General features: G+C 32.0%; 1 protein-coding gene across 5 annotated transcripts in view; it reads right to left on the reverse strand.

Annotated features, from left to right (window-relative positions):
* Positions 1 to 3,868: 3,868 nt before the first annotated feature.
* LOC106085393 (14-3-3 protein zeta) overlaps positions 3,869 to 20,482 on the reverse strand; it is a 67,448-nt gene continuing 50,834 nt past the window's right edge. For 4 of the 5 annotated variants that reach the window (XM_059370525.1, XM_059370523.1, XM_059370526.1 and 1 more), the window contains exons 4-7: positions 18,312 to 18,438; positions 13,103 to 13,226; positions 12,761 to 12,924; positions 3,869 to 5,812 (exon numbers count right to left, since the gene is read on the reverse strand). In XM_059370525.1, the coding sequence (XP_059226508.1) occupies positions 5,657 to 5,812; positions 12,761 to 12,924; positions 13,103 to 13,226; positions 18,312 to 18,438 (571 nt within the window). In that variant the 3' untranslated portion in view covers positions 3,869 to 5,656. Of the gene's footprint in view, positions 5,813 to 12,244; positions 12,409 to 12,760; positions 12,925 to 13,102; positions 13,227 to 18,311; positions 18,439 to 20,482 lie in introns of all 5 variants that reach the window. The other variant, XM_059370524.1, reaches the window with a different exon arrangement.

Consider the following 20,482-nt stretch of genomic DNA (forward strand, 5'->3'; position numbering starts at 1 on the left):
CGCTTCTACTTGTTATGTCTAGCCTTAATTCAGCTTACCATTTCCTTCTTTTCTAACTTTAAATCTTTCTAGTACATTTCTTTAAAATAAAATAAAATGATCAGTTTTTCGATTTTAGTCTTTATTTATTCTTTTTTTGGATAATTAAGAAACTGTAATTTCAATAAACTTAAATAATTTATCAATCTTCTCCTCCAATTGTTTTTCTTTTGTTTTTTGAATTCATGAAAAATTATGCTATTCACAAGTAAGTGAATTTGTTTTTCGGTTGTTTTATACATTTACGTTTGTTTTTCTTGTTTTTGTTTTTTCTTTTTTTGCTTTTTTTTGTATGTGTTATAATAAAATATGATTTTATTTTATTTTTATCTTGCTGTGTGGACAATCATACTTTTGGTTTTGCTTGTAAATTATAGGCATAACTTTGTTTCAAAAACTCTTAAGAGCAGAGTTCAGAGGTGTTCATGTGTGCATGAACGGCTGTTAACGAGAATGGTGGTGGTGGTGGTGATGAAGTTCTCGATGCGCTCGCATTAAAAATGTCGTCGTGTTATAAAGCAAATATTCATGTTTCTTATATCATTTTCATTTTGATTTTATGACATTTTTCTTACGTAAAAATGTAGTGAAAAATGGTTATTTTCTTTTATAATTACTTTTCATGAAGATGTTTCTTTTTTGTTGGGGGGGGGGGCTTTTTTTTTAAAAAAGGGAAGCAATGTTTGCTTTATTAACAAATACAGTATAAAAACGAAAATATGATGTTTCACATACATATGTATAATAATAAAGTCAATGATTTTGGTTTGAAAACTTGCAACATTTTTTTTGTTTGTTTTGTTTTTGTTTTAATTCTTTCAATAGAATAACTTTTAGAAATTAGAAAAGAGAGGATTGGAACGGAACGGAGCTGAGCTGAGCTAAGCGAAAAAACTCAAAACATTTACTTACCATTAATCTCTAGAAAATTCAAAATACTCAACATCAAAATAGGTATGGGCCATACTTTTCTTTGGGCGGGGAGGAGTGTAGGAAATTTCAGAAGGAAGTATATCTGTGTGAACAGTAAGGAAGGAAACCTTATTTCTGAGTTTTTTCTGCAATTGCAAATAGTAATTTAAACATTTATACATTCAATTTAACATAGTTGTGGTGATTTATGAACATCTATAAATACACAAAGATTTGTATCCACAAAAATAAAGATGAATTGCCACTTGTTTTCTATATAGATTTTAAATATAATAAATAAAAACACAAAAGTGTTTAGAATTTCATATGACAAATTAGAAGCAACATCTTCATGGGCTGCTTTTCTCCAAAGAACAAAAATTTAAAAAAAAATTGCCAGCGAACCTTATGAAAAATTCTCAATCTACTTGCTTTTGAAAATGCTTGCTGCTGAGAGGAGGCTGGGCAGAGGTGGATTCTATGAAGACGGTTCATACAAAATATGCGTTTACTTAAAGGTCAGAGAGAACAAAAGTTGCACATAAAATATAATTTTTTTTTTTTTTGAAATGTGTAACAAAAATTTCTTTAAAAATATCTAGGGATTGATTTCGTATGATTAGAATTTCGTATCGATTGAGATTTTTGTCTCGAATAAAATATACCATGTACATGCTTTCGGCATACTACTATCCAGCATTTCAAACAGAGCGCATTCTTGTATTTTACCGCTCAGATGCTGCTTCACCGTCATAAATATTGCCTAATGGCTAATAAATTTAATTGTATCCCTTCTTCAAGATTATATTCAAACGATTATATTCAAACGATTTTATTCGATCACTTTAGAGGGGTCATTAGTTTATTTATTTTAATAAAAAAAAGCTCTAAATAATATATAAAACAAATATTATAAAAAATAATAAAATAAATAAAAAAAATTACAAAAAAAAATATTTTAAAAACACTGTTGTTTTTAATTGAAGTTCGAGGCCTTTCTGGTTTTTCTCTTTTTTATTATTTATGTATCGATATTTCGCATTTCAATGAAATGCATTTTCAAGATATGATCTACAAAAAATTAAAATTATTTTTACTATTGACATCACTGTTTCTATTTTTTTTTTTGAACTTACATAACTATATGAGAAACAAAACAAAAACTATGCGACCGTCTTCAACAGCGTTGTCAGCTTTGCTACTGTTTTGTAGTTTTTCTTCTTGGACTTTGTTCTCTCGTTGTACCAACAGCCCATAGTTGTTTGCCCATCCCTCTGAGTCTGCTTTGTAATTCATGCGTTTTGTTGTTGTCGTGTTAATGATGTGTTGCGTTTCTAGTGTTAGTCTCTTGTTGTAATTTATCTCGTTATCTATTATTCTTACTCTCTCTAAGTCTGGCTCATGGCGTTCTGTTGCACAGTGTTCTGTTAATGCCGTTTTTGTGGTGTGCGTTTCTACTCCTTAATTTAATGTCAGATTTATGCCCTGCAAGTCTAGTTTTTAATTTATTTTTGGGGGTTCCGATATATAATTTGGCATCCGGTAGTTTCATCTCCATTGCATTAAGGAGTAGAAACACGCACCAAAAAACGGCATTAGCAGAACACTGTGCAACAGAACGCCATGAGCCAGACTTCGAAAGAGTAAGAACAATAGATAACTAGATAAATTACAACAAGAGACTAACACTAGAAACGCAACACATCATCAACACGACAACAACAAAACGCATGAATTACAAAGCAGACTCAGGGGGATGCGCAAACAACTATAGGCTGTTGGTACAAAGAGAGAACAAAGTCCAATAAGAAAAACTACAAAACAGTAGCAAAGCAGACAACGACTGTTGAAGATGGTCGCATAAAGTTGTTGTTTGTGTTTTGTTTCTCATTTAGATATGTAAGTTAAGTAAAAAATAGAAACAGTGATGTCAATAGTTTAAAATTAAATTTAATTTGTTGTAGATTATATCTTGAAAATGCATTTCATTGAAATGCGAAATATCGATACATAAATAATAAAGAAAAGAGAAAAATCAGAAAGACCTCGAGCTTGTATTAAAATCAACAATATTGAATAAATAAGGTCGAGTTAAAAATCATCACCATTATTGTAAAAAATTAAAATATGAAAATGGGAAAATAATAAATCAATGAAAATTTAACAACAACAAAATATTAAAATCCAGACACAATAAAAAGAATAAAATAAATGTATAATAAGTTAACAAAAAAATAAAAAATATTAAAAAATAATAACAATATAATTAAAAAATTACAACAATAAAATAATATTATACCACAAAAAAATAAATAACAAAATAAAATAAAATAATAATATATATAAATAATATTATAGTATAAGAAAGGGGAAAAGCTGGACAAAGATATTCAACAGTTATTTTTTATATTTTTTACTTTTTTTATTTTAATATTTTTTTTAATTTTTGTTATCTTTTTACTTTTATTTTTTGTAATATTTTTATTTTTTATATTTGTATTTTTTTTTTAATTTCATTACTATTTTTTTAACTTTTATTCAATATGTTATTTTTAAAATTTTTTAGGAAAACTAAAACTTTGTATTTTTTTTAGTCAAATTTAAAATGTCTAGGAAAACATATGTAGATAGCAAGAAGTAAGTGAATATGTACTCGGAAAGTCCCACCAAATATGGAATAACGACCCTTAGAAACAACGTGTATGCGAAATCCAATTGCATACAACAGCAGGTATACCACAAAAAAATTGATGTTATTGCAAAATATTAAATATTTTTAATATAAGAAAGAAAATTCTGCCTTCTGTTTCTGTGAACAGCTGTTTTTGTGTTTGTATCTTCACAATTACATTTCGCTTACATCGTGCGTGTGGAGGAAGACACAACCAAACTAATCAAATGAAATTAAACATTGGGATTTTCAAGTTGTTTTTTTTATGTGTTAACATAGTTTATTTAAGGATTTTTAGCGGGTTTTTTTTATTATTGAATAATCATAATAAACGTAGTAATAGAATAGGATGTTGTGGTGGTGGTGGTGGTGGCGCATACGTCGGCAGACAATGCCTGCTGATGTTAATGCATAATATGAGAGGATGTGTGTAAGAGTGTTTTTGTTTTTTCTTGCATTTGTTTTTTTGTTATTGTATAACAAATAACAAATTTTGAAAAAATCAAAACAAATGTCTAGCGGCTTTTTGTAATGTGGAGAGAGAGAGAGAAATGAACACTTATTCAAAAGACAACAAAAACAATTTTACGTAAAGACAACGTAAATAACTGGTTTATTTAGAAATTTAATAATAAAAAAAAGAGTTGATAAATTATGCCAAAAAAAAACTGAAAAGAGGATAAACTATATAAACACAATATTGTTGATTTTTGTTTGTTGTTGTTATTATTACTTCTCTGCAGTTCATTGGTCCCAAAATGGGTCCATATAGAAGCTCTGCTGGGCTTGCTTTGTTTTAATTTTAAGTTTTTTCTCTTGTTTCTCTTCAATATCTTACTGCAAAATCATAATGAAAACAAAAAAACAGTAACTGTTTTTTGAATTTCTTTTTTTTCCTTTTTGGTTATTATAAAAAACAAAATGAAATTATTTATTAAAAAAAATAATAAATAATATAATGCTCTGCCTAACAAAAAAAATTACATAAAGTTTAATTTGTTTCTTGTTTCAATTCATGTTTTACAAATTTGTATGTATGTATAAAGTTTTCTGGTTGCTGTAGTTTCTTTTTTGTTGCAAACAAAGAAAAAAATTATGATTTTTTTTTTGTTTTTAGTTAAAAATATACAATAAAGAAATATATTTTTAATATAGATCATAAAAACGGTTGATTTTTGTTTGTTTGTTTGTTGTTTTGCACTTGTTTTATTGCTAATATGGTTGTTATTGTAGCTCTTCTGTTGTTGTTCTTGTTCTTGTTGTTATTTATAACATTACTCATACAATTTTTGGTAGAATTATTGACCAAAAAGAAGGAGCAGGCGGTGGTGTAATAGTAAAGAAGAAAGGAAAGCAAATGTGTCTCAGTCTGAATTGAGTGATTGACTGAGTGGAAAAACATTTTTGTTGTTTGGTTTTTTTTTTTGATACACGCGGCTTTGAGAATTCTTTAAGCAATCAATATTTGCCTTTCTCAAAGATGAACGATCGATCATTTGCATCGCATCATCATCGATCATTGACAAGCAAAAATACTGTGTGTAATTTGATAGAATTTGACATAGACTTTCTTTGCTTCTTTACTCCCCATTTCTACTCCTTCTTTTGCTGGTCGTGTGGTTGTGGTGGTGGTGGTGGTGCTGCTGCTGTTCTTCCGTTCCTTGTTCTTCCTCTCTCTCTGTTTGCTTTTGAATTTCCATATAAACATACCATAGTAGTAATATTTCCTTGGATATGAAGAAGAAAACTGTAGGATGATGTTGTATTTATTGTATTATTGACCATGTGTTGTTCCAGTACTGTTTTCTGTTGAGTGTTTGTTTCTTTTGTTGGATTGGTTTCATCATATTTAAAATGTTCGGGTTTTGCTGTTGTTGCTGTTGTTTATGCATTGAATTTTAATTTAAAATATTTTTGCTGAATTTTTGGATTTTTGTTGTTGTTGTTGATTTTTATTTAAAAATATTTTCTTGTTTTAATTTTGTTGTTGTTTTTTCATAGTCATTTTAAAAAGGAAACAATTTAGTTTGGTTGTTAGTTGTCACCACCTTCTTGTGGTTCATCGCCATCCCCTTGGGTGTCCGATGTCCAGAGGGTCAGGTTATCTCTCAACAGTTGCATGATGAGTGTTGAGTCCTTGTATGAATCCTCGTTAAGGGTGTCGAGTTCAGCTATCGCATCATCGAAAGCCTATATATTAAAAAGTTTGTTGAATAACAAAAAAAAAAAGAAATATTAGTTTTATATATTTTTTTTTTTTTTTTTTTTTTGCAAATTTCAAGTAATAACAACGAATAAAGAAATATTTCAAAAAACTTTATGCGAATGTTTTTTTTTTAATATGTAATGAAAAACACCTTACATTCATTTATTAGTATTTTTAAGATTTCTTTGAATGTAAAACATCAAATTTGTGATTTAGCAATAAATAGATGGGTTCGATAGCAACTTTTTATATTTGGAGAGAAACAAGGTTACAAATTTTGAAATATCAGGTCTCGTTAAAGCATGTTAGTTTAAAATATATATTTAAATAAAACATTTTATAAACATAATACAAAGTTGGAAGAAATGTTTTCAAAAAAAAATTCTTTTCAAAATTATTTTATAACATAAATGGGATACTATCAATATATAAATTATAAAAAACAGTTATGATAAAAATAAAAAAAAAAATTACAAAAAACTAAAAAACAACAAAAAAATAAAAAAAAGAAATTTAATAAAAAAATAAATATTACGAAAAAATTAAATATTATAATAAAAAAAAAAAAAAAAAAAAAAAATATATATATATATATATATATATATATATATATATATATATATATATATATATATATATATATATATATATATATATATATATACATATATATATATATATATATATATACATATATATATATATATATATATATATATTAAAAAAAATATATATATTAAAAACAAATATATATATTAAAACAATACATAAATATATTAAAATATTAATATTAAAACTAATAAATATAATGAAAAACCTATAATAAAAAATAAGAATAATAAATAAATAAAAAAAATTTAAAAAAAGAATTAATAAATAAATAAAAAAATTAAAAAAAAATTAAAAAATAAATAAAAATTAATAAAAATAAAAAAAATAAATAAAAATAAAAAAATAAATAAAAATAAAAAACAAATTAATAAAATAATAAAAAGAAATTAATAAAAAAAATAAAAGTAATAAAATTACAAAAAAGGAATAAAAATAAAACTAAAGTAAAAGAAGTAAAATTAAAGTAAAAAAATAAATAAAACTAATAAAAATAAAAAACACAAACAAAAAATAAAACTAAAAAACAATATAATAAAAACAAATAAAATAAAAATCAAATAAAACAAAAAATAAAAGAAAATTGAAATTAAAAAAAACAAAATAATTAAAAAACAAATAGAATAAAAATTAAAAAAAAAACAAAAATAAATTAAAAAAACTAATAAAAAAAACAACTACAAATAAAAAAAAATTAAAAAATTAAAAAAATATAAAAATTAATAAAAAAATAAATATAAAAAATAAAAAAAAAACAAATGAATGAAAAAACATAAGAAAAAACAAATGAATGAAAAAACATAAAAAATAAATAAAAAAAAATTAATGAAAAAACATAAAAAATTAATGAAAAAACATAAAAAATAAATAAAAAATTAATACAAATTAATAAAATTAATACAAATTAAAAAAAAATAAATTAATAAAATATAAAAAGAAATTAATAAAAAATAAAAAGAAATTAATAAAAAAATAAAAAGAAATTAATAAAAAAATAAAATAAAATTAATGAAAATACAAAATAAAAGCAATAAAATTAAAATAATTAAAATAAACAAAAAAATAAAAAAATAAAAATAAACAAATAAAAATAAAAAAAAACAAATAAATATAAAAAAAACATATAAAAATAAAAAGAAATAAAAATAAAAAACAAATAAAAATAAAAAAATAAAAACAAATAAAAATAAAAAAAACAAATAAAAACAAATAAAAATAAAAAAAAAACAAATAAAAATAAAAAAAACAAATAAAAATAAAAAAAAAAACAAATAAAAATAAAAAAAAAAACAAATAAAAATAAAAAAAAAACAAATAAAAAAATAAATAAAAATAAAAAAACAATTAAAAATAAAAAAAAATAAAAAAAAATTAAACCTACCAAATAAAAATTATTCAAAGTAAAAAAATAAATAAAAATAACAGCAGTCATATTGCCATATATTCTACCAAAATTGATAAGAGAAAAATCAAACCTTCTCCCTTAGTTGCCAATGTGAAGTTTCATTAGTAAATAAATAAAATAACATAAGTGAATACAAATAAAAAAAGACAAGTTCTGGTATTTTTTTTGTGGCATATTTTTAGGAGTAAAAAGCATTCAATTCTACAGGCCAATGTGGTAGCTGTCTGCACAAACAAAGAAAGTGGCAACGCTAATAAAAAACCACTAACCACTAGTGCTATCGCCTTAGTGTACAACACACTGCTACAACTAACCTATATTTTGACGGAGCTAATTACTTTCTTGAGTAATTTCATTCATTTATTTCATTAAAAAATCAAAGCCCCAAACATATGAATGTCAATATTAAACCATGTTCCAACCTAGACTTACGACTTTCGAAAAAGTAGATTGCAAAAACAATGTTAGCGAAAAAGGTTTACTGTTCTTCCCTGCGGCACTACGGTAACCAGCACTAAGATTTCTTCACATAATTTGGTGAACCAGAAGAACCCAAATTGATCACGTTGTGGTTGACGGCGTTAGACATACACGCAATGAGTTGAATCGGATTATAACCTTACCACGGCAAAGGTTTGGCCTTGCAATAAAACGCGAAGCTAGCATAGATAAACTCTGTTGTAACAGACAGCTTTAACGCATTCCACTCGACTGATCCAACGGCTTGAAGAATGCAAGCAGTTGGATCAGCAATGCCTGCTTGATGTAAAAGCTGCAAAATCAATACTTGGGCAATAGAAACCTACAGCAAGAAACCTCTGATATAACAAAGAGATCCGTAACGCTATTGAGGTTTAGAGTGCAGCATAAAGGGTAACACGTAATGGAGAAAAGGAGAGAGAGAGAGTAGAAACGTATGTTCCCTAACCGAAATTAAGTCAGAATATATTTGCAAGTTTTGGCCATGAACATTATAATAAGGAACAGGGGCAAACTTCTCACATATCAATGAGTGCAGTCCGAGTCAAGTTTAAGCTCAATGATAAGGGGCCTCCTTTTTATAGCCGAGTCCGAACGGCGTGCCGCAGTTCGACATCTCTTTCGGGAGAAGTTTTACATGACATAGTACCTCACAAATGTTGCCAGAATTAGGAGGGGAAAACCACAGCTGAAAATTTTTTCTGATGGTCTCGCCAGGATTCGAACCCCAGGCGTTCAGCGCCATAGGCGGACATGTTAACCTCTGCTTTACTACGGTCAGGCTGACCCACCCTTTTCTAAAGATAAAGATTGTAATCTGTTGAAAGCTAAATAGATTGTGCTTGTGCACTTTTTTCAAAAGTAAGGGTATTCCAGTAAAGCGCTGACTAGGATAAGTCGAAACAACAATTTACCCGTACTTCGTGTTCAGGCAAAGTTAAAGCTGGCCGTCTGGCATAGACAAATTTGTCCATCGTGTGAGTGTTAAGTAGCCGTCTGAAATTAGACTCACTTAGAAAATTTTGATCGTTTATGGTATCACAGTAATTGGACTTCTGGAAGCTTCTTAAATATATAGCCCACATTGGTAATGAGGATGAAGTAGAAGTAACCCGAATAGAGAGGAAAAAGGCGACAGAATTCTTTGTGTCGCCAACTGAGCGAATTAGGAGCAAAAGCCAAATGCTGCCAAGTCGTATGCCTCATCGTGTCTATAAATTCTAATCACATCGAAACTAGAGCAGGCAAACTATCGATAATCGAAATATTCGATATTTTTGATAGTTTTAATAATAAATATCGATAGTATTGATACTACCGTTAATTTCCCATCACCTATGCTTCAAACGAATATGAGAAGTAAAAATCAGGAAATCGATTTAGAAGCAATATCGATGCACAAACTAAATAAAATCAAGGTTAATAAAGCTAGTTGGATGTCATGAGAGAAATCATTGTACAAAATGTTAGGCTCATCGGATGAAAATTGCGCCCTCTATAGGCGCTATGTATCTTAAAGGATACATTCAGTGTCGGATTGATTTTGTTTAAAACTGATTTTGTTTAGTTTTGCGATAGTATCAATCGGAATATCGATGGATAGATATTCAGTCAAAATATTAAATATCGATAGTGCCATCGATATTTTGCCAGCTCCAATCGAAACACTGTGTGTACTGTGTGATTAAAACGTATTGTGTCCAGTGCACAAAAAGGAACAGTATATGCTCACTAAAAACGAATCAGCCTCCTTCCCCTCGTAAACAGATCGGGAACATCCATTTTTGTGTCGATTACAAGGCAACGTTCTATATGTTCAAAGTTTATCTAGCAATGTTTGAGTTATCTTTGCCAAAACAAGAAGGACTATGAAGAATGAACTTAACTGACATTAGATTACACAATACAACAGCCAATTTGAAGCGGGGGGATATTCCAAGTTAGGGTGATTGTATTGTATGAGGTCAGTAGATCCCCAAAAGTGTATGGAGTTCTCAGTCCAATATTGTGGCCCCGAATGGTCCCCATATTTTGATCTAAGTTATATCAGAAATGGGCGGAGCGATTAATGCGAAATTTTGTTTATACCTTTATAGTAACCCAAAAACTCAAATCGGATATTTAAATTTGTGAGTCAAGTTCCCTGGGGGGAACTTGCCATTCCAAAGGGGCATAAAGACCGATTGGTACAATATTGAACTTAAATAAAAGGTATTTTGGAGTAGAGACCAAGTGTGTCAGCGAGCTCACCCCACTTCAGAATTCACTGAAACTGACGTATAGACCGACATATACTGCTAACCAAAAGATGCCTGGAAAATTCACGCTCTAGAAGACACAATTCCTACCAATAATGACCATATATGGATCAGAGGCATGATAAGGCAGTGGGATTGGTTCGTAAATTGTATTATAAAGTATGAACAAAGTTCATACCGTAGCTCAAAGGTTAGCATGTCCGCCTATGATGATAAACGCCTGGGTTCGAATCCTGGCGAGACCATCGGAAAAAATTTTCAGCGGTGGTTTTCCTCTCCTAATGCAACATTTTTAAGGTACTATGCCATGTAAAACTTCTCTCCAAAGAGATGTCGCACTACGGCACGCCGTTCGGACACGGCTATAAAAAGGAGGCCGCTTATCATTGAGCTTAAACTTGAATCGGACTGCATTGCTCATTGATATGTGAAAAGTTTTCCCCTGTTCCTTAGTGGAATGTTCATGGGAAAAATTTGCAAAGTTATTGTATGAGCTATACATCTAATCAGATAAAGTTCAGAAGAAGTTCTAACAAATATCAAGTGACGAACATATCTCACAACTCGATGCTTGAATTAAGACAAAAATCACACAAGACTGAATTCATTCGGCAATGAAATCTTAGATTCTATAACTTAAAAAAAAACTTGGGCAGTAAAGAATAAAATAGTAAATAAATAAAATAATATTTAAATATTTATGTATATACAAAAAATTTAATGAAATAATAATGAAAATTGTAACATTACAAAATAATGGAAATCATTAAAAATTATAAAAATAAATAAAAACTGATTTTCCATAAAACCCACAGTTAATATACATGTCCCATCTAAGGGATTTTGATGACATTGTCTATGGAAGATTGTAGGGCGGAGGTGTTGGTTGAAACATATTTGCCGGGAATTTAAATTACTTAGGCATTTCAGAAACTCACATTCTTAAAGTTTTCTTGTGCTTTTGTTTAAGATTTCGTAGTAAAATTTTTCAAAAAGTAAGTGGACTTAAACCCATGTGTGTATTGCATTCCAAAACACTTATACCATTGGCGTAAATAAATGCTCGCCCCTTTTATTTGCAAAATCTTTGCAATTGTTTTAGAAAGGTGAGTGATATATCGTTAAGGGTTGTGGATATAATCATAAACAGATAAAAAATTAAGACACTGACAATTACTTAAATTAAATGTAAGAAAAATAAGCTTTCACTATGGTTGTTATTTCACATAAACATGGTCTTCGGAAGATGTTAGTTAACACAAACGTTACATGCATTTTGGCTTGGGTTGTGGTGTGTGGGCACATAGGTCAGTAGACTAAGTAAAACTGTAAGGACAAGGAGTAGTACAAACAAATGTTATTAGCACAAGGGCAAGCAGTAAAAGATTGGCGCAGAGTAATAGAGGCATGTCCTTCAAATAAATTGGCAAATAGCATATCAACCATTCATCATGGATTATCCAAAGAGGGGGGTTAGACAAAGAGCTGATGTTTTGGGGTTAGACTAATGTATACAAAATGTTCCAAGTTTTTGAACAGAAATCCATTTCTTTGTGAGGAACAGGCACGCACGCACGCTTTGGTAAACATTAACTTTTTCAGGCCCAGCGGCAAAAAGCTTTCAAATAGGTAATAAAACAGAATATAGAAAAAAATTCGGAAACCTGTTTGGCCAAATGACAAGCCCGCGCTGGTGAATTGATAATTTCATAATAGAAGACGGAAAAGTTGAGAGCAAGACCTAATCTGATAGGATGTGTGGGCTGCATTTTTGTTTTGGCAATATCGAAAGCCTCCTGATAAGCTTTTTTCGAATCCTCAACCACGGCTATAAGTAATTGAAAATGAAAAATTAAACAAAAACATTTTTTAACATGAGAGAGAAACACAAAAACAATGTGATTGTATATGCAAAGAAATTTCTTAAACAGAAAAAAAAGACATTTGAACATTTATTGAAAAAAAAAACGTGACTTTCTAAAAACCTAATGAAAATTTGACCAAACTAAGCCTCGCCTCACAAGGTAAGGAAATCTTTTGAAATTTTAAGATATACAGCTGACTCCCCACTTGTAAATACACTTAAAATGATGTTTGATGGCATTAAACTATGAAATATTTCTTTATGTTGTTGTTGCTATTTTAAATTTAATTTTTTTTTTTTATAAAAATGTATTAACCTGTTTGGCCAATTGGCAAGCTTTATCTGGAGAATTCAGAATCTCATAGTAGAAGACTGAGAAATTAAGTGCAAGACCCAATCTGATGGGATGTGTTGGTTGCATTTTACCCTTGCTAATTTCAAATGCATCCTGGTAAGCGGTTTGGGAGTCATCAACAACGGCTAAAGAGTTTTTAGAAATGTTCAATTATTACTACAGAAATACTTTACACTTATTATTGTCTTTGACGATTTCTTCCCACACATTAAATGGGGAATAAATCTTAAAATTGTTTATCATTTAAGGAACACAACAAAATCAAAAAGGAGCATAATGGAAAATGTAATTGCGAATACTTACTGTTGCGGGCATCTCCTGTGGCTACTTCAGCTAAATACCTGTAATAATCTCCCTTCATTTTCAGATAGAAAACCTTACTTTCTGGATTGCTGGCTTTAGAAATAAGATATTTGTCAAGAAGACCCTGGAAGAGAGAAAGAGAGAGAAAATAAGTTTTTAAATTTCAACTTTTTTAATATAAAAAAAAAATCGTATATATCCTCCACCATAGACCGCATTTGTCGAGTTCTTTTCCCGATATCTCTTTTTAGGCAAACAAAGGAAAAAAGAAAAGAATTGTTATAATGTAGGAGCTATATCACGTTATGGTCTGATTCGGACCATAATTGAATTGAATGTTCAATACCATAGTAGAAGTCATTGTGTAAAATTTCCCCCAATTCGAGTAAGAATTGCGACCTTAGGGGCTCAAGAAGTAAAATAGAGAGATCGGTTTATATGGGAGCTGTATCATGCTATAGACCGATTCGGACCATATTTTTAACGTGATGGTCATGGGAGAAGCCGTTGTACGAAATTTCAGCCAAATCGGATAATAATTACGCCCTCTGGAGGCTCAAGAAGTCAATTTGGCCCAGATCGGTTTATATGCCAAAAATAGTTCAAATCGATCCATAACCTGATATATGAATCGATTTGAATCATTTTTGGCACAGTTGTTGGAAGTCATAATAAAACACCTCATGCAAAATTTCAGCCAAATCGAATAAGTATTGCGGCCTCTAGTGGCTCAAGAAGTCAAGATTCAAGATCGGTTTATATGACAGCTATATCAAAACATGGACCGATATAGCCCATTTACAATCCCTACCGACCTACACTAATAAGAAGTGTTTGTGCAAAATTTCAAGCGGCTGGCTTTACTCTTTCGAAAGTTAGTGTGCTTTCGACAGACAGACGGACGGACATGGCTAGATCGACTTAAAATGTCATGACGATCAAGAATATATATATACCTTATAGGGCCTTAGACGAATATTTCGAGGAATTACTAACAGAATGACGAAATTAGTATACCCCCATCCTATGGTGGAGGGTATAATAAAGACTTATTTTTGATAGGATTTCTTAACTATACAAATAAAATATTAAAGTTTGGCCGAATTAAACTTCGGACACCCACTTTCATGAGTTTGTTTTGAAAATTTCAAATTTGCCAACGAACATAGTGCAGCAGCTGAGACACTTTCTCTCCTATCAGTGAGTGTTGTTCGATTAAAGTTTGTAGGTTTCCTATCGGATACCTGCGACGACACTTGAGGTCGAGTGGGGTCTACCCCACTCCAGATCTCAGTCCTTTGAGAACACAGGGACTGAGATCTGTTTTAGACTGCCTGACTATGTTTTTGTTGTTGTAACCACATTTTCATGTGGATGTAGCGATTCTCGTCATGAACAAGCTCGTTCCGGTCCAAAGGACCGATCGCCGCCTTGTCATATCGAGCATCGCATGCACTCAACATTTGTGCAACAGCCGGTGCCACTCGACCTCTCACCGATACCGTGGATTGTCCGCGACTGCAGTCACACCAACTCCGGATGGAGCATTCCACTATCCGCAACCTGGGAACGCGCCCGGTAGCTCGCAGCTAAGCTTCTCTTAACAGCAATGAACACCACACAGATCGGACCTCAATGTTCGCGCTTGTATGGTGCTCACAGTTATCCCATGCCGGGTGCTTAACTATAATACGGTCCTGCAGGCGGAGATCCGGACGATCGCGGAATACGTGGTGTTAATGTGAGGACCTCGAGTATATCTTTAAGGACAGTAAACAAGCCATAAGCTCATAAACAACTAGGATGGTAAGATCATGAACAGTCTTGAAATGTAAGAAGGAGATTGACGCCTACTCTTAGGATGGCGTAATCCGCATCGTTTGGTTGCCAGGCCATAGCGGAGTAACTGGCAATGAGAAAGCAGATGATTTGGCAGTGAAGGCCAGAGAAGCCTTTCGGGTCAACGCTGTCGGAGTTAATGGTGTAGGCGACGAATGCGCATACACACCGAAACGGTCGGTAGGAGAGCTTTCGCGGCTAATAGATACCGGCAGTTAGGTGAGGACACAATACCAGACATGAACCAACTTAGGGGTGTGGCATGGAAAACAATTAAGGATTTTGTAGGTTGCTTAGTAGCTTTCTTAGATTTTCTTTTTCGATGTTACTTCTTTAAGTATTTAGAGAGCACAACAAGCCGATTACTGGCTTAGGTGTATGTTTATAATGGCATGAAGGCGGATTATCCGCAACCTCCTTTCAAACTAACCTAAGTTTGTAGGCCTTCTCAATTTTTTTTATATCTTTAATCATAAAACAGAAACTTGGCTAAGAAATGATAAGGAAGCAGGTCCCGATGAGTTGCCAGCTGTTGGGTAAGACAGACGACGATACGATCATAGGGTCATCAGGTTGTTTGTGCAATTTGACTAGAAGAACGCATACCCGATGAATGAAAGCTCGGAATACTGCGGCCATTGCTCTAGAAGAGTAATAAGACATGTGGTGCCAATAGGTCTCCCTCTTCGCAATAAAACGAACGAGTTGTGAGAGAGATTGTACCCTTAATCTAATGGTTTAATTGTGCCTACCTACTCTATCGAGCATATATCTACATTACACCAGACCGAATAGTCGTTTACAAGGCAGTCATCGTCAAAACAAAGCCAAAACTAGACTAAATCTTTGGATAAAGACCTGGTCTGACACTTTATGTTCAGTTGTTATTGAGAAGAATTTTTTCTAGGTTTCAGGCTACAGATGACAATCTAAGATGTGGTTGTGCCACACGCAATTGCGAATAGAAATTACCATACAAAATACAACAACCAACTTGGAGGTTGGGAAATTCCAAATAAGGGTGATGGAGTCAGATAAAAAAATCCCACAAACATTCCAGAAGGGAACATGCACACTTCTTACATATCAATGAGTGCCGAGCCGAGTCCGAACGGCGTACCGCAGTGTGACACGATTACGAAAGCAAATGAGGTAATACTTCAAGTATTCGAGAGGGAAAATACTTTTGTAAAATATTTGTAGCAATCTGGCTTAACGAAGAATAATGAACCAACAACTGCATCAGCTATACGCCAACATTAACATAGGTTGATTAGGTTTAAGTGGCAGTCTGCCATCAGACTCACTTAGACGTTTTCGTCCATTGTGATACCACAGGAACAGAAGAAGGAAGATGCCTTCTAGTTCCTAGAGTTGAACAATCCAGATCGCTTTAAAAAGCCCAGTAACTTGCGAATGTTCACATCCGCTAAATCAGACAGGTTCTCAAAGAAATGAGAACCTAAAGTGGAACTCCTTCTAACTGTTAGTGCGGGACACACACGCAGAAAGTGTTCTTCTGTCAGCATGTTTTCCGATTATACAGTGACCTGTCATGATGGACACAACGACTGAGACGTCTGTTCTAGCCATTGACGGCAAAGCAGTAGACCTCTTCAAGTCTAGATGAGGCCGCATAGTTTTGGAATGCTCTCAGCCCCCACTTTGTGACCATCTATCATTCGTTGCCTTTCGGGCCTGGTCCTGAATACTTAGCTTACGTGTCGCTAGAGGCACACCCATAGATTCCAGTGTCTCTGGAGTGTGTAAGAAAGTTCCTTGTCTCGCAAGCTCGTCTGCTTTAGGATTCCCTGTGATATCTCTGTGGCCCGGCACCTAGAACAGGTGAATTTTGAACTGTTCAGCCATCTCGTTGAGAGATCTGCGACAGTCGAGGGCGGTTATTGTATTCAGAAATACGTTCCCCGGGGATTTAACGGCTGTCTGGCTGTCTGTATATCTTAGCCATTTCACCACTTCCCTAATTGCAAGGATCTCTGATTGATACACACTGCAGTGGTCGGGTAACCTTTTCGATATTACCAGTTCTAGATCTTTAGAGTACCCCCCAAAGCCCTCCTGGTCGTTTTTGGAACCATCCGTATAGAAGTTTTATGTAACTTCCGTTACCAGGGATATCGTAGTTCCAATCGGTTCTATCAGGAATAGAGGTACAGTAATTTTTATCAAAAAGCGACTCAGGCAGGTTGTAATCCACACTGCATGGAACATCGGATATTGTATCAAGGATAACACAGTGTCCGCTGCTGTTGTTGTTGTAACAGTGTGTTATACACTGAGGCGGCAGCCCTTGCCGATGAAGATCTCCATCGGGTCAATTCGGTACGTACAACCGGCAGCCATGGGATTGACAGTGTCCGTAGCCGCCACATGACCAATGAGAAAGCTCCCTTAACATAGTTAAGGGTATCGAAATACATCCTCTAAGAGGTCTAGCTCATGTGAGAAGATGATCCACTCCGAAAATCATTTGAATCGTCACCCTTCTATGGTTTACGCATAAACGAAGCCTTGAAGCTTCTTTGGAAAAATCAATCAAAATTTTTGGATTCTTTGTATTGTTGAACTATTTTCAGGCATTACAAATAGCTTATAATATTCCCAAAAAGTCTGATTACTTTAAGCAAACATAAGGACGGACGCATTTTTTTCATTTCAAATTGTATTCTTCCTTGCCACAGATGTGTCAAATGCCACACAATCAAATTTACTTGAAAAAGATACCAAAAAAAAACTCACTACCAATGGCATAGGAAATGAAAATTGGACAGTCAAATGGACAAAACAAAACCACAATTTCTGGCCTTTGTGGTGCCATGGTAAGGCATCACCATTCTAGGTACTACTAGTGCATGTATTTTAAAATAGAATTATTGATTATAAACCCATAAAATGGGTGGATGGCCTAAGATGGTGGCAAGGTCCTTAAATATATGTTTGTAGTATACATGTTTGTATGATGGGAAATAAAGCACCTCCATCCTTTTAGAATACATATTTACACAAAAAAAAAAAAAGAAACACGCGACGAGGTCGTGAACAACAGGAGGATGGGGATTAAAATTGCTTGCACAGCAGGAGATTTTTTATATTTCACAACCACTCATACAAACGACATCATACTAAAGTGTTTGTATGTGTAGGTTTCGGTATACATGAAACCTACTCTTGAATAAAAGCGAGTAAATGGCAAGTGTTTAGAAGTATGTATATATGTTTGTAGGTTGAAGGATGCGATAATTTTACTCGACCACCTGAGACTCTTTTATACGCAACAAAATGGTTGTTCATTAAATGCCTAATGCCCTTATAACTTAAACAATCGTTTTTAAGTTTATATTTAGCTTACCAAAACTTCGTAACAGATTTCCCTAAGTTCCTTCTCCACGCGTTCTCTGTACTCGCGGGCGAGTTGTTGTTTTCTGGCGGAGGCTTCGGTTTTCTGCTCAATGGAGGAAATCACTCTCCATGATGATCTGAAATAAAATTAAAACAAGCAAATTAAAACTTTAAGCTGAGCTAAGAGGTAAGTATATAGAAACACGTTAAAAAATACAAGGGTGAATGTTTATTAACTTTTCAAGTGCACTGGCACTGTAATTTCAATTTAATTAATGTTGTAATTGGAGACTACTTCATTAACTAGAAACGTTTGAAGAAAACTCTTTAATAAGGCTAAAGCTCCAAGGTCACCAAAGGAATGGAAAATCTAAAAGGCTGAGTTGAGGACATACTGAGAGAGTGAAATGAAAAACGCTTAGAACAAATCCTTAATTCCTTCGTAGAAGATACATCCAAGGGGTCGTATAAACAACCCTGTGGTTATTGGGCCCTCAAACAAAAATCAAAATTAAAACATGTACCGATATTTACAATCCCAAACGATAAAATCAAAATAAAAACCTAAAATAAAAAATTAAAGTAAAAAATAATAGTTAATTAAAAAAATAAAAATATTAAATTAAAATAAAAAAAAATTGAAAAAAAACAACAAAATTAAGAAATAAAGAAAACAAATTTAGAAAAATGTAATTAAAAAAATTTTACCAATAAAAAATGGTAACAATTTGGATCCAATTGAAATAATCGGTAAATCCATTAATTTTCTAATGGATTTGCCCAAAAAGTAATTGCAGATTTTTTAAAAGAAAGTAAATGCATATTTAATAAATCTTAGAATGAACTTTAATCAAATATACTTTTTTTAAACTTTTTTTCTAAAGCAAGCTAAAAGTAACATCTGATAACTAACAGAAGAAAGAATGCAATTACAGAGTCACATGCTATGAAAAAATTTGTCAACGCCAACTATATGAAAAATCCGCAATTACTTTTTGGGCAACCCAATATTTGTATAAAATAACCCATGAATATGCAATTCGCTGTAATTACGAAATATCGGGCAATAAAGGGTCATTAATTTGCAAATTTTTTTAATTAATACATTTTTATTGTCTATAAAAATGAAACATTGTTCGTGAAATTTGATTCTGTGCAGTGAATTTGTTGCAGTGTGCCACTATAATATACCCCAGGGTACACTCAAAAGGTATGGTCACTTGGTCACAAAAGGTGGCAAATATTTTTGGAAAAAAAGGGGCACAAAATATAGATATTTGTAAATTCCAGTTGATTGAAATCTTAATATCTTAGCCCGTACATCGCATTCTCAATTATTGTCCACATATTAAAGTTCTAGCCAGTTATGCCAAAAATTGTTGTCACAAGAAGAATTATGGACACAAAAACACAATTCAATTTTGTTTTAGCTGGGAGCTTTGCTTGTTTATAGGCATATTCAGGCCATACTTGCCAAGGACTTTGGACTCCATTTCATTCACATTGCTTAATTGGATACGAGATGCGCCCTCACTGTTTAAGAAAGGCAAATCTTTATGGCAGCCATATCTAAACTTCTTAAATAAGTATTTGTGCATAATCTCTAGCGCTTACATATGATTGTGCTTCGAAATATAAAAGGACGAACGTTTTGTCGACTTAGAATGAGCGAAACAATATATTGGGTTGCCCAAAAAGTAATTGCGGATTTTTTAAATGAAAGTAAATGCATTTTTAATAAAACTTAGAATGAACTTTAATCAAATATACTTTTTTTACACTTTTTTTCTAAAGCAAGCTAAAAGTAACATCTGATATCTAACAGAAGAAAGAATGCAATTACAGAGTCACAAGCTGTGAAAAAATTTGTCAGCGCCGACTATATGAAAAATCCGTAGTTACTTTCTGGGCAACCCAATATATACTAGATCACTATTTCCGTGCGCTGCAAAGGGAATGCAGAAATTGGAATAATAAAAAACCAATACCTTGGTAGATAGTATAAAATGTAGCAAATGCCAAATTTTATATGTAAATTCCCCCCATTAAGGAACATCGGGCTGACATCGTTATAAACTATCGTTTAGCTTACGTCTGGTATATGATATTTATCCAATGCACTTTTAACTATGAGAAACCAATCACAGATGTGCCTAAAAAATTTGGACATTTAGCGTTATT

This window comes from Stomoxys calcitrans, chromosome 5, assembly GCF_963082655.1.
Source record: "Stomoxys calcitrans chromosome 5, idStoCalc2.1, whole genome shotgun sequence".
NCBI lineage: Eukaryota > Metazoa > Arthropoda > Insecta > Diptera > Muscidae > Stomoxys > Stomoxys calcitrans.